The 16,244-nt window shown below is 36.1% G+C and overlaps 1 protein-coding gene across 1 annotated transcript; it reads left to right on the forward strand.

The window, feature by feature from the left end:
• The first annotated feature begins 974 nt into the window (after positions 1–974).
• Positions 975–12,493, forward strand: LOC117327946 (organic cation transporter protein-like). The gene is given in 12 exon segments (XM_033885202.1): positions 975–1,025; positions 4,319–4,371; positions 6,237–6,324; positions 6,326–6,667; positions 8,506–8,609; positions 8,800–8,954; positions 9,277–9,445; positions 9,825–10,058; positions 10,269–10,483; positions 10,813–10,921; positions 12,081–12,293; positions 12,425–12,493. Coding segments are annotated over 10 exon segments (1,656 nt in total). The 5' UTR covers positions 975–1,025; positions 4,319–4,371; positions 6,237–6,267; the 3' UTR covers positions 12,483–12,493.
• Positions 12,494–16,244: the final 3,751 nt, after the last annotated feature.

Raw genomic sequence — 16,244 nt, forward strand, 5'->3', positions numbered from 1 at the left:
TACACGTCAACAACACACGTCAACAGCACACATCAACAACACACATCAACAACACACATCAACCACACACGTCAACAACACACATCAACAACACACATCAACAACACACGTCAACAACAACACACGTCAACCACACATCAACAATACTCGTTATCAACACTGGACAACAAACAGCACACATCAACAACACACATCAACAACACACATCAAATACGTCGGCACAAAAGTAGCCCACACGCAAAATTCACAAAATATGGCATTAAACTTCCATTGTTAAAATTTTGTGCACAACCTGGAAAGGAAAGTATTCGCATCTTTTTATATAATTTTCTTTAAAAATGTCCTGGAATTGTGTTTATATTTTTATGATGTGCTATTTTTAACTCATTCCTAAGGTTATATGACGAAGTTTGTAAAAATATGGTTGGAAATGGAATGTACAGTCAACACGGTTTGTCTTCACTGTATGTACAATTACCTGCCGAAGTTTGGGAAAATCAAATTGGATCTGGATATTGTCAAGTAATTAACATAATTTCTTGTTAATCAATTTATACTCAATTGGACTTCGACCAAGACAGAAAATCACAAATACGAATATCTACATGTATAAGTATACATTAATTACCGCCACATCACCAAACGTGTTGCTTCTGTAAGTTGACGTAACACGACCATTTGGTTAGTTTGATATCGATCATACTTTCCGCTTTAAGATCTATTTCCGACATAGTTGGACTACCCATATTGCTTTGTCAATATTAACTCACTGTGGTTCGTGTAATTGTTCCAATGTGTGTTAAATATAATAGTAAACGGTTTGATAGTCAAAAGGTTAGGAAGGAATCACTCTACCATGTGTAGTAGAGACAAGTATGAGGCCATATAGTCACCCCACGCCACACAATACGATCCCCGGTACTACTGGTGCTAATAAATGACTGATATATATTTAGTAAACGTACCGCGCATGAGCACTCTATATGTTTGTAGGATCTCTGAACACACGTGGGGAGTCGGTTTGAGTAAGTATAGATTATCTACTATACTGGCATTAACAATATAATATCTGCTGAAAATTGTCATAATGGTAATTAATAAATATAAACGTTAGGTACGATTTATTACTAATGATTTATATCATACTCAACAGCTTAGTTGTTAAAGACATTTGATACCTTGGTAATACATATAGGGAACACCGCCTGAAATGCGTCCAATGTCAATACACACATATCGTGTGCATAGTAACCAGATGCTGAGTGCAGAACGATAGCAATGCTTTGGACTGTTTTGTGTAGACGTATTTTTTTTTTTACACTTTTTCTGTGTAGCTGTTTTGTGTTAAGACATGTAGAGGTGGTCATACGTGGTCTTGTCGTTAGTTTAAATGTGAACAAGTTAATCGCATTAATGTTTTAAAACGCTCCTAGAACCTTAGAAATGGTACCGACTGGTTTTAAGCTGACCAAATAACTTTGACATAGGGCCGAATTACCGGTAAATATACCTATTTAAATAGAGTTTGTTAATTAACATTGCCACAATTGCATACATTTGTTGTTGAAACAATCATTGTTTTGAATAAATGAATTAAATGTTCAGCAAGTGACTACTTAGTGCTAAAGAGTAATGAGTTTTACGAGGAAATGTAACAGTGCCCTGTATGATTAATGTTTTGGTTTCTTTTGTAAGACAATTGTGTTTTAATTTATGGTTTAATCAATAAATAATTAGCCATATCCATGAAGGAAATAGAAACTCGGCCATGTTATCGTGATGTACTAGGCCATGTTATCGAGATGTATTATAGGTTCGGTTACCATGATGTACTAGACCATATTATCGTGATGTACTAGGCCATGTTATCGAGATGTATTATAGGTTCGGTTACCATGATGTACTAGGCCCCGTTATCAGTACTAGGCCCCGTTATCATGATGTACTAGGCCCCGTAATCAGTAGTAGGCCCTGCTATCGTGATGTACTATATACCCTGTTATCATGATGTAATATAGGCTCGGTTATCATGATGTACTAGGCCCCTTTATTATGATGTGCTAGGCCCCGTAATCATGATGTACTAGGCCATGTCATCGTGATGTACTATAGGCCCCGTTATCATGATGTACTAGGCCATGTCATCGTGATGTAATATAGGCCCCGTTATCATGATGTACTAGGCCCCGTTATCATGATGTAATATAGGCCCCGTTATCATGATGTACTAGGCCCCGTTATCATGATGTAATATAGGTTCGGTTATCATGATGTACTAGGCCCCGTTATCAGTACTAGGCCCCGTTAGGCCCCGTTATCAGTACTAGGCCCCATTATCATGATGTACTAGGCCCCATTATCATGATGTACTAGGCCCCGTTATCATGATGTACTAGACCATGTTATCGTGATGTAATATAGGCCCTGTTATTGTGATGTAATATATACCCTGTTATCGTGATGTACTATATACCCTGTTATCGTGATGTACTATATACCCTGTTATCGTGATGTACTATAGGCCCCGTTATCATGATGTACTAGACCATGTTATCGTGATGTACTATATACCCTGTTATCGTGATGTACTATATACCCTGTTATCGTGATGTACTATATACCCTGTAATCGTGATGTAATATATACCCTGTTATCGTGATGTACTATATACCCTGTTATCGTAATGTACTATATACCCTGTTATCGTAATGTACTATATACCCTGTTATCGTGATGTAATATAGGCCCTGTTATCGTAATGTACTATATACCCTGTTATCGTGATGTACTATATACCCTGTAATCGTGATGTAATATATACCCTGTTATCGTAATGTACTATATACCCTGTTATCGTGATGTACTATATACCCTGTTATCGTGATGTACTAGGCCCAGTTATTGTGATATACTTGACCCGGTCATCGTAATACTAGGTCCGGTACATATGTGTTTGGATTAAACATGGTACTTGTCTGAACTGGTATCACCAAGGTACAGACGTAATGAGTCAACAGAACCACTATAGCCAATCGTTAAGGTGGAAGGAAACCTGACACTTTAAAAGACTCACTTCACATGGATTGATATGAAAGCAAGTTACAGGTGAACCTGTACATACCTGACTCGACAGGTCATTGGCCTTACAATACGTAACGAAACAATATTGAATACGTTAGTTGCCTTCTGGATTTTTCTGTCCGTCTTACTCTCGTTTCTAAAAAAAATGAGACCATCATCGGCCAAAACACCTATAATACCATGATTATGTGAAAAATGATGTTGGTTTACTCGTCTCAGATAAATATCTATCATACAATACATGGAGAATTTAATTCTTGAGGGGCATACAATGTTTTCCTTCCTATGTATTCATTATCAAATCACACATTACTAGCCATATAATAGAAATCCACTCCAGTCTCTATCCCCAGAACTCTGTACGACAAAACAAACGATATAGATTTTTAATTGACGTAAATAATTAAAATGTAAGCACGTGCTAGCAACAGATTCGCTCTATTCAGACTTATGAATTGAGGCATATTCATTTAAAGTAATACTTTGAATTTGCTTAAAGTAGTCGTCAGGTAAACAGGAAAATATCTTTGGATGTAACAAAGCTATCTCAGAAGAGGCTTCTCGGGTGAAACCACAAAGGATTTCAGCCCGAGATTAAGTTTTCTATATCACACCTTAAAGGTAGGAAAATATATTAATTGTGGCAATCACAATTTTTCCAAGGGCTGTACTCAAGTCAGCAACAGTGACGATGTCATGGATGATGTCACGTGACAAGGCTACAGTATGTGTTTAGGGATTCTTATTCAAACGGAGGAGTTCCTAAATTTCTCAAATGAGTATATAGAGGATATCTAACAGTGTCTTCAGTAATACCAAATATATTTCACGAGTGGGGCTAATATTTTGATATTTTTCACGAGTGCGCAGCACGAATGAAAAATATTAAAATATTAGCCACACGAGTGAAATATATTTGGTATTACTGAAGACACTGTTAGATATTCTGTTTATTACATTTTTTATCAACGAAAAACCTACCCCGTATGCTAACTAGGCCTAATGTAAACTAAAACAAAGTAGTTCCCCCTGTCCAGGTGCTGACATATATGTCGTCCTTTCTGATTGGTCAATTATTTTGGTATTTTCTAATCATTAATTTGATTGGTCGAATCAGCAAAAGTGATTCACTAGTGAAAAATATGATATTTATATCACTTTTATAAAATGAATAATTTTTGATATTTCACTGGTAAAAATGTAATAAATTCTAATTCTTGGTTCTTTTTCATTCCAGACACTAAGTAAAGAAACTCAAGTACATCTGGTCGTGCACATCACAGAAAATACGTAAGAACATCTACATATTAACATATAGTATATAGTGAAATGTTCATGTAAAGAATTAACTTCGTGATGTTCAGGTTTGATGCAACCGCCTACTATTTTTGCAATGTCAGGGGAGAAAACGACAATATGTACTGTGTTTGGTGATCCAATATGTGTACAACACCGGCTAATCAATGTTTTAAACGGGGTGGCAAATAGTCCATTCTTTCCAATAATTCGATAGGTACACATATGTATAAACTATGTTAAATAATGTGAAATATTTAGCTGATTTCCAAACGTGTAAGTAAAGTAGAAATCGTATTTGATTTTGATGAGACATGAGAGAGAAAACAATGGTTTTGTCGACATTCGTTGCCGAGCAACGTAACTAACGTTACAACTGCCGCGCTTTTTATTCAAAACCTCAACGAATATGGCGAATGGCCGAGACGCAAACAGACGAGATGTAGCGGTTACTATGAGGATGCCCGATAAGTGACCCTTTCTCTATCCTTGTACAAAAGGAATCACAGGTTCTAAACTTCCATGAAGGATGGCTGATTGGATATGCATATGGAACGGTAGTGTGATAATTTTACTTTCAGTATGCGGCCATTGTGGTAGGACTGGTTTTTGGCCTTAGTTTCTCTCCTTTCCGCCAGGGCTGCGCTAAGCTATACGAAGAACAGTTGTACAAGATTACATTATTTAGTAAAATTTCTCTCCGCTAGCCTGCACTCGTTAAGACTATAGATGTGTGTGTTTCCGAAGCGATACCTAGCGGCGAGTAGAGAAACTATGACAGACAATCCAGTCTAGATGAGTAGCAATCTTTCCGAGAGTGTATTATGGTACCCTTCTATTACACGCCACCATGATTACATTTTTCAAGAGACTTGAAGTGTCATTATCCACATTTATTTTCTCGTTTTATTTGCTATAATATTATCTCATTTCATCACAGCAAACTTATAATATAAGCTCTTTTGCATTATTTAATAAAAAATAAAACGCATCACAACATATTTTCAGTGATTTACTATGTATTCGTAACTAGTTTGTCATTATCATGATAATGAATAATTTTTATTAATTTGTAAATACAAAAGGTATGAATCTATTTTATTTCATTCAAATTATGTCACATGTTAATAATTGAATATACTACTAATACGTGAAACGTGTTTTATATCATTCAGATATTTCTCATGTTGTTATTTATTGAATGTGTCACTGATAGACTTATAATATTTTCATTAGACTTAACGAGACATTAGACTGTCACAAAGGGACGTTAGTAAACGTTAATAAGAGGTTACAAGGAGAAATACGATATAGATTAACACTTAATGCACAGAATCGAGTATGAGATGTTTGGTGGCGGGGAGAGGGAGACGGGTGGCGGGAAGAGGGAGACGGGTATATATAGTCAACTTTCGAGATGAAAGGGGACGAATGTGAGACTATGCCTCAGACAGAATTAGTCATTAGACAAATATAACCCAGATATGAACCGATAATCAGGTAGCGAGATGGTAATATAAATTCTGTTGCATATGTTCATGACCGCTAGTGTTAGCTAGGCCGAATATATCTGACCACGACAGATTGAGGAGGGCAGTTACCTGGGGACATGGGAGTATATACCTGGTATAACTACAGACTATGTAGAGGGGCGGAACTCCTCATATACAAGACACTGTACTAACCACAATCACCAGGGAAACGGAATACACTAAGGTTACTAAGGCTATGTAAAGGTGCTTAGAATTGGTTCTTATAAGCTTTTTTATGTTGACAAACAAAGGTAAACAAGTATCGATAGCAAATTTCGAAGTGATTTCAAAATTATATTAATAATTGTATTAAAAAATTATTTCCAGAAATATCAAATCAAAGGCCGAAAACGAAGAAATGCATTTTGACGAGTTATTGACAATCGTGAATGGCTTTGGCCCCTACCAGAAAGCTACGCCTGTTTCTGATTTGTTTGGTGGGTATTGTGTGTGCTTTCCATGCCATGAATATGGTGTTCGTAGGTGCTAAACCAGACTATCAGTGTAAGATTGGTGCTATGAACCTTTCTGAAAGTGACGGCTTTGTAAACACAAGTTTCTCACAATGGGTGGAGTTTTTAAGATTTGACGAAGACGGATGCCAGATCTATAGCCCGTTAAAAACGTACGACATGGTCGCCAACGGGACTCTGGTGATCCGAGGGTCCAAAGTCACGGGAGACGCTAATCTTCCCTTAGAATCCTGCTCGGAATGGGAGTACTCCAAGGATGTATATGGTCCGACGATCGTGTCTGACGTAAGTATGACGTAAGGTCACTTGTATGGATGATGATGGTTTCATTTCTTGACAATTTATAGTATAGAAATATAGTCAGACATAACTAATGATGTTACAGACAACGGGAAATTGGGCTAGATATCATGGTATTATATTCTGTGGATATACAGAAACAAAGGGAAAGACAACAATGGAAACCAAGGATTTGGTTTGGTTTTGTTGGGTTTAATTTGTTTAACGTCCTATCAACAGCTAAGGTCATGTAAGGACGGCCTTCCGTGCGTGCGATATGCATGCGTGTGGTGCGTGCGTATGTGTTTTGGGAGGCTACGGTATGTTTGTGTTATGCCTCCTTGTGATACTAGAAGTCCGGAACGTTTGCCGATTTACAGTGTATAGTGCTACCTCACTGACGCATACTGCCGAAGACACCTAGCGGGACACCCCACCCGGTCACATCATACTGACAACGGGCGAACCAGTCGTCTCACTACTAATATTCTGAGCGCTAAGCAGGAATAGCAACTACCATTTTGAAGACTCTGGTTTGTCTCGGCCAGGCGACAGAACCAAAAGCCTTCCCCACTGGGGCGAACGCTGAACTTAAGGCCAAAAGTGAGGCATTGCCAAGGGAGACATAAGGAAGAAGAAAGTTGTTAAGAAAGAAGAGAAAAGATAAGATCCCGAATTTAGTCGCCTCTTACGATCATGCAATGTGGGCAGCAGGTACAATTCTTACGACCTACCTGCAGGGAATATCCCACGTGGTCCAGCAGGTGACCTTTATTAACCCTTTTCACGTCTGATCAGGGAATCGATCCTAGATGAGAGGCGAGTGCATTTACCAGTGTGTCACCCAACTACCATTACTTTGAATAGGAATAATATCTTCGAGGTTAAATACAAAGCAATAGAAATCACGAGCATATATCCTAACATCACATTTGATTTCATTCATGAAACTTTATTTTATTTGGTAATGAAGATTCCATTTATATAATAAAGTGAATACAAAAACAATATGACAGAAGTCGACGTTTCTACAAGATTCCGTTGTAGTAAGGTTTGTAATAAATCAAATTGTAGGCGAGAAATGTGCAAATTAGCTGGACTGTTATCTTAAAATGTAAGAACTGTGTCGCCCCTTATCGTATTTAGAAATAGGTGTTTGATAAAGGGACGACATGTTACGTGTTAGTAAGCGATATGACGACTTTAACAGTATTATTTTATGGACTATATAATTGGTGAAAGCGACGAATTTAATGTTCACATGCATAAGTTGTATAGAAAATCAAAGTATACAATAACTTTAATGATAAAAGAGGTCGTTTGAGAGAAAATAGACCAAATTCGATCCCTAGCGGAACCATTGTAAACAAGACTGGCCTCTGTTACATGTACTATTTCAATACTATGTCCATGATTCTGAGTTGGGTCTATAACTATATGTACTATATTACAACCGACATTGGCCGTCCTTGAGTGGTCTTATTTTGTTGTTAGGACGTCAAACATATACGATCCTATCCCGGACTGAGATACATTAAACATTTAAAAAAAATATCATTTCATTATGGTCCCACTCCACTCCAATACTACAAGTATTAGTTTTACTCAGGTAGTCTATATATATTTCTGATTCGAAACAATAATGGTATGATAATATCTGTGAATGAAATTTCAAATTAATTCAGACAAAATATATCGATAGTTAATTTCATGTAAACGTAATTTAAACAAAATTAAATGCATTGATAACAACAGTCAAATATCGTAACACATTAATAGAACCTCTTGTAGCGTTGAATACTCACAAACACTTCTCCTTACTCGAACATTGTTTATTGTTTCAGTTTGACTTAGTGTGTAGTCAGGCATGGCTCCGGAGTACCTCGAAGACGTTCTACTTCTTAGGCCGTCTGTTGGGGGCGGTCATATTCGGACAACTCTCGGATATGTACGTATCATTACCTCGTGTTATTCTACAGATTGTGACGAGCAATTTCATAAAATCGCAATAACTCGCTATATTTTATTATCAAATGAATCCGCTTCACTGATTTAAGGCTGTGAAAAATTATCGCCAATTTAATGATTAAATATGCTTACTGGAAAAAGAATTCTAATAAATTTAACGGAAATTTCAGATTTGGGAGGAAGCCGATGTTCTTTTTCGGACTGCTATTCCTGCTGATAGCCGGATGTGTCGCAGCTGTAGCGCCATCTATGTTTGTGTTCATTCCATTCTACATCCTGCAAGGGGCAGCACAAACCGGCCTCTTTCTAGTAGCGTACACAATGTGTAAGTAAAAATAGATTATTCACTAGTTTCCTATAACTTTCAGTGCAAAAATCCCATGATTTGAATAACTTTAATAATTTTCCATATTGGATTTCAATAGAATATCAAGCACATATGGTACAAAAGACACGCAGACTATTACCACCTTTCGTAACAAATTGAAAGCTAGGTAAAGTAGAGTCAAAACGAAACGTATTCCCCAAAACAACAAATGCGCAGTGTTCTTCATATATATCAATATGAAACTTGAAACATGAGCATTTTTGTTATCCAAAGAAATGCTTTACACTTTTCTCTTTTTGTTATTTTATATCTTAATTAGGTACAGAATTGGTGGCACCTAAATACCGACTGATGGCTGGGTTTATGATACAGAGTTTTTACAGTGTGGGATACATGACTCTTTCCCTGATGGCCTACTTTATCCGCCATTGGCGTTACATTGAGGCTATCATCACCATTCCTGTGGCCCTGTTTGCTGCCTACTGGTGGTACGGATGATATGTTCTAAATTCACAGAAATCGCAGATACTATGAAATATATATATTCCGACAAAAACTCACCATAGCTTGTATACAGACGGTTACTATGTCGAGACGTCAAGACAACTGTGTCACAACTGTAACTCTGTTCCTTAAATTAACGAAAAATAAAAACAAAGGGAAGCAATAGTGGAGTTAATGAAAAAAATAAGTTAAGAAATAGTTCCTTCAATTCTTTAATGTTTTCTTATGTTAATCGGATCAGCCAATTACCACTTGTTTTGCCAGCAGTCATACCTACAGAACTGTAATGGAAATCGGGACCTAGTAAGCCAAATCTAGAGAATTTCATACCGTACCTTCGATAAATTCACATTTTCTTTTCAGCGTTTTACCCGAATCCGTCCGCTGGTTGCTTTCCAAGAACAGGGTGGATGAGGCCAAGGAAATCATGAGAAATGTGGCCAAGACCAATAAAGTAGTTCTTACTGACAACATGATGGAAAATCTAACCGATAAGAAAGACCAACCGGAAGTACTCGACAATAGGAAATACACTTTTGTTGACCTGATGCGCCCTCTCCCAATGTGTTTGCTATCCCTCAACGTTTGGTTCAATTGGTAAGCCATTTCAGTACAGTTTGACGTAATACTATAACGTTCATTTTTAGAGAAGATTTAACTGTTTAATTTGTGTTTTTGTAATAAAAATAAATAGATAAACATAAAAAAACCCATCAAAATATTTACAAAAAAAAAGAAAAGAAAAAAAAGTTAAAAATATCCCATGAAAACATTCATGGAATTGCTGTAATCATTTAATTGTGACAGGTTAATCAATGCTATGGTGTACTACGGCCTTTCCCTCGGTACGGACAATCTCGGGGGTGACCCCTACGTCAACTTCTGTATCGCCGGGGCTGTAGAGATCCCCGCGTACGCTCTCTGTATCATCTTCCTCAACAAACTCGGCAGGCGCATGCCCTTGTGTGGCACCATGGTTGTGGGTGGGGTATCGTGTATCATATCTGGATTTATCCCCAATGGTAAGTTTATTACGAATATTATGAATATCAAAAGCTCCCGTTCTTGTTTGTCAAAACGGAAGGACACGTTGTACTATTTTAAAGGAAATACTTGCAGTGAAGCAGGTCAAGGTCAAGGAATTGAGTCCAGGATATTTTAGGCAAAGGCACTATAGATATATGCAGACACACCCACTGTCGTTACAATGATGGGGTGATTATTTATTATGACATATTTTACATCTTTAATCATAAACTGGTGAAATTAAAAGATATTCACAATTTTCTTTCAGTATTCTTGTCTTGCATTTTATTTTATAACCTAAAACTCAGTTATGTGTATTTTTCAGACATGGTAGCGGTTAAGGTCACATTCGCCATGTTGGGGAAGTTTGGCATCACAGCTTCATATGGTATAATTTACTTAATGGCAGCCGAGTTGTTTCCGACGGTTGTCAGGTCAGTTTATACGCCCTGTTGAAGTATGCTTAAAATCACTGAGTATATCCCTTTCGATACCAAAAAAGAAACACTTGCTTTTTAGAAACTGCCTGACTAGCAAATCATTTTTATACAAAAAAGTGTATACCTTTTTGATGTATTGGATATAACTTGGCTATCGTATATACTGTTTTGATGTGTTGGGTATTGCTTGGCTATCGTATATACTGTTTTGATGTGTTGGGGATTGCTTGGCTGTCGTATATACTGTTTTGATGTGTTGGGGATTGCTTGGCTATCGTATATAATGTTTTGATGTTTTGGGTATTGCTTGGCTATCGTATGTTTGACTATAGTGATGGTACTGATTGACTATCGTTACACTATTTTCTTTGTTAAATGTCAGATTTATCAGACCGCGTAGCCGAGATATAACTAAGGTCATTGAACGGTGTCAACAGTGATTATATCTTTGTCCCGCTTTATCTATCGGCCGATCCGTGTACCGAGCTATTGTTCATGTTTGGTGGTTAATGTCCTCGAAACATATACTGTCCTACATAAAAAGGACTTAGGACTAGCGGACTTGTGTCTCCCTACTAGTACTGTCCTACATAAAAAGGACTTAGGACAAGGGGACGGGTGTTCCCTACTAGTGCCGTCCTACATAAAAAGGACTTAGGACAAGGGGACGGGTGTCTCCCTACTAGTGCTGTCCTACATAAAAAGGACTTAGGACAAGGGGACGGGTGTTCCCTACTAGTGCCGTCCTACATAAAAGGACTTAGGACTAGCGGACGTGTGTCTCCCTACTAGTACCGTGTGTAAGACTTGACATTTCCATTTTAAGATATATCGCTACATTTCTTCGGTCTCTTCCTTACATCTCGCATGATTGATGCACTCTTTACCTCGCTCATCCATGTATCATCATATCAAGGAAAATTAAACACTAAGTACAAATCGAATCTCTCTATGTAACTTTGAAATGTCCTGAAGTGACATTTTCTTACATATAATTCCTCTTGAACAAATAAAAGAAGCCAACATGTTACTTTCACGCGATGTTACATGATCACATACAAATGACAATTATCAACTGTATCTGTTTTGTAATAGATAGAAGACACCCCCTTATTGCATGAATAAGGTAAAACTCTCATCATTTTGTCCACAGAAATGCCGGTATGGGTGTATCCTCTATGTGTGCCCGTATAGGGGGCATGCTGGCTCCTCAGATGTTAGAGTTGAAGCAGGTTTGGGGACCCCTGCCCCTCATCCTCTTTGGTGGTCTGTCAGTATTTGCTGGTGCCCTCGCTTTGTTACTTCCGGAAACTGCGGGAAAACCCCTTCCACAAACAATAGAGGATTGTCTGAACAATAGATCTAAGTAAGTTGTATTATACTTATTAATTTAAAAAAAGACTGTTTGGTGTGTGCGAGCGATATGTTATCACTATTTATGCTTATAAAAATATAATGAAAAATGAAGTGAACAATTTTATATTCTTTATTCCCTAGGAAAGTTACCAAAGATGCAGAGACATCGGAGAAGATCAACTTAGAGGAAAGGCAATAGTCTAGTCTACAGAAAAACTTTGGACGGTATATATACGATCTCCATGTACTTACATCGATCATATGACATACCGCTATAGAGTGTGTGTATTATATATCAATTTTTTCTAAGTCGTTTTATATTTCAACTGTCTTATAATAAGTCTAATACAATGGAGCTATATAAGATGGTGAAGGTTATGCCGCCATTGTGTAACACATTTTTACCAATTCAATATTTTCACTTGTGTTGTGAATTTATCTATTTCGTTAGACTGTATGATGTGCAAAATGATAACTTTACGATATGTCATTAATGTAATTGTTTGTCTGGTGTATAGGGCCTCATTACACAGATCACATGACCACTGTATTCAACGAAGCTCTGTAATTTCTCTATTCAGGACAGTAATGGTAGATATTGTTGGTCATTTTTAAGACGAGGCCATTTCCCAACAAAATCTGTTGTTATTATTATTATTGTAATATTACTGTTCTTTAATGTATTATACGAAATTTTGATAGCGCACGGCTTATAAGACTTAATATATTTGATGTTAAAACGGTATGTTCAACCAGGAGAGAGTGGAATTCATCTTACTACTCAGTCTTCCTTACGATTAATTGTGGTACACTGTGGTACATCGTGGAACACTATGGTACATTTGTGCCTTTGGTACATTGTAGTACATGGCGGTACATTGTGGAACATTGTGGTACATTTGTGCGTTGTGGTACATTGTGGTACATTAGTAAGTTGCTGTGTATGAGAGTGTGAAGCATATTTTGTTGTGATATTGCGAACATTTTAATATTGATAGTTAAATAGTGCTACATACATAGAGAGAAATACATATAATAATTATATAACTATTATATATTATTATAATTAACATGATAACACACGACCTATATTTTCATTAGAGTGCTAACAGGCGGCTGAATGTGTATTCTTCCTTTACGTGTCCATATATATATATATTATACATTTTTATATGCATTTTTATAAATTTCAAATAAGTAGTTTCCAAGCATACGAACAACTTTATTATTTGAAAACAAAATTTTAGTGCTGTGAGCGTTTGAATATGACTATCCCGAGAGTGACCGTTAAGTAGTTACCATTAACAGAGAAAATAATGATTTATGATAGTATATTTAGTCGTTTAAAATTCATATTTATTCGTCAAAATCAGTTTCAGTCCAGGAGAAGACTTTAAACGGAAAAGCTAGTTTAAGCAGGATATCACTAATAACTGTATCTAGTCATAATTTATTTTCTTGTGGCATGTTTACATGTGAAGTAAAGGCATAAGGTGTGTTATTAAGATAATGTAAAAAAGAATTATAGAAAAAATCACATTATAATAATAAACATATAATATCATAGTTTGATTAATTATGTTATTGTTAAAAATTCAGTGGTCGCGTACGTGTCTTAACATACCTCTCTGTATAGATGCATAAGAATATTAGGCATTTACATACGTTTTTGCCTGAATATATATAAAATATTGGCATTAACATACCCCTGTCTGTATAAATATGTATGACCGTTAGTACTAAACATACTACACTCTGTATAAATATGTATGACTGTTAGTCATTAACATATTACACTCTGTATAAATATATATGACTGTTAGTCATTAACACACCTGTCTGTATAAGTATGTATGACTGTTAGTCATTAACATATTACATTCTGTATAAATATGTATGACTGTTAGTCATTAACATATTACACTCTGTATAAATATGTATGACTGTTAGTCATTAACATATTACACTCTGTATAAATATATATGACTGTTAGTCATTAACACACCTGTCTGTATAAATATGTATGACTGTTAGTCATTAACATATTACACTCTGTATAAATATGTATGACTGTTAGTCATTAACATATTACATTCTGTATAAATATGTATGACTGTTAGTCATTAACATATTACACTCTGTATAAATATGTATGACTGTTAGTTATTAACATATTACACTCTGTATAAATATATATGACTGTTAGTCATTAACACACCTGTCTGTATAAGTAGGTATGACTGTTAGTCATTAACATATTACACTCTGTATAAATATGTTTGACTGTTAGTCATTAACATATTACACTCTGTATAAATATATATGACTGTTAGTCATTAACACACCTGTCTGTATAAGTATGTATGATTGTTAGTCATTAACATATTACACTCTGTATAAATATGTATGACTGTTAGTCATTACCACACCTGTCTGTATAAGTATGTATGACTGTTAGTCATTAACATATTACACTCTGTATAAATATGTATGACCGTTAGTACTAAACATACTACACTCTGTATAAATATATATGACTGTTAGTCATTAACATATTACACTCTGTATAAATATATATGACTGTTAGTCATTAACACACCTGTCTGTATAAGTATGTATGACTGTTAGTCATTAACATATTACACTCTGTATAAATATGTATGACCGTTAGTACTAAACATACTACACTCTGTATAAATATGTATGACTGTTAGTCATTAACATATTACACTCTGTATGAATATGTATGACTGTTAGTCATTAACATATTACACTCTGTATAAATATGTATGACTGTTAGTCATTAACATATTACACTCTGTATAAATATGTATGACTGTTAGTCATTAACATATTACACTCTGTATGAATATATGTGACTGTTAGTCATTAACACACCTGTCTGTATAAGTATGTATGACTGTTAGTCATTTAAAAGATGCAGAGACATCGGAGAAGATCAACTTAGAGGAAAGGCAATAGTCTAGTCTATAGTAAAACTTTGGACGGTATATATACGATCTCCATGTACGTAATGGTGTCATCGATCATATGACATGCCGCTATTGAGTGTGCGTATTATATATCAATTTGTTCCAAGTCAAAGTCTAACCAATGGATTGTCGGGTCTCGCTTCCGCTTAGTTCTCTTCAAATAATTTGTAAACCTGTTGGGGACACTCGATTTGGGGATTAGTTTAAAAGGTACAATCCAGAGAAAGTCATTGTTGAGTAGATTATATTGGGCATGCTTTCAAACACCAGACGTCAAAGGGAATTACTTACATAACAAATCGAAATATCATATGATAACGACAATACTTTCCCCGCCACTGTCTCCTATATACGACGGTGTAGGTGATGCCATCATTGTGTAATATAGTTTTACCAATTCAATTTTCGGCCTCTGGGAAACAGTTCACCTGGTCAGTACCAATACCTCGTGAAAACAGTTTTGACTGTTGACTGATGAGGCATGGAACAACTGTTTTGTTATCTGACCATTGAGGTGAATAAATTACAACAAAAAAAAAGTCTGAAATTCAAAATTTACTAACTCGCATAACCCTTGATGATATTTTTGGTATTAGCCGAGTCTCTGTTCTCTATGAGATTTAAAAGCTCGTCATCGTTTATGTCTTCAAACCTAGAAGTCATGTTTACACTCGACCGATGTTTACAAACCTGTCGACGACAAGTGGTGTAGTCACCGTCATATGTACGCTTGCAATTAGGCGCATTCGATTGGACAGCACTTGATCGGGCAACAGTTCATGGATAGCATTCGCGGTAAATCATGTGACCGGGCAACAGTTCATGGGTAGCATGTTTTATAGGAAAACAGTCAAATTTGGTTAATATCCATTTATATAGTGAGTCAGATAACAATTTCACTTGTACTGTGAATTTATTTATTTCGTTAGACGGTATGATGTGCAAAATGATAACTTAACGATATGTCA

This window comes from Pecten maximus, chromosome 5 (genome assembly GCF_902652985.1).
Source record: "Pecten maximus chromosome 5, xPecMax1.1, whole genome shotgun sequence".
NCBI classification, from domain to species: Eukaryota; Metazoa; Mollusca; class Bivalvia; order Pectinida; family Pectinidae; genus Pecten; species Pecten maximus.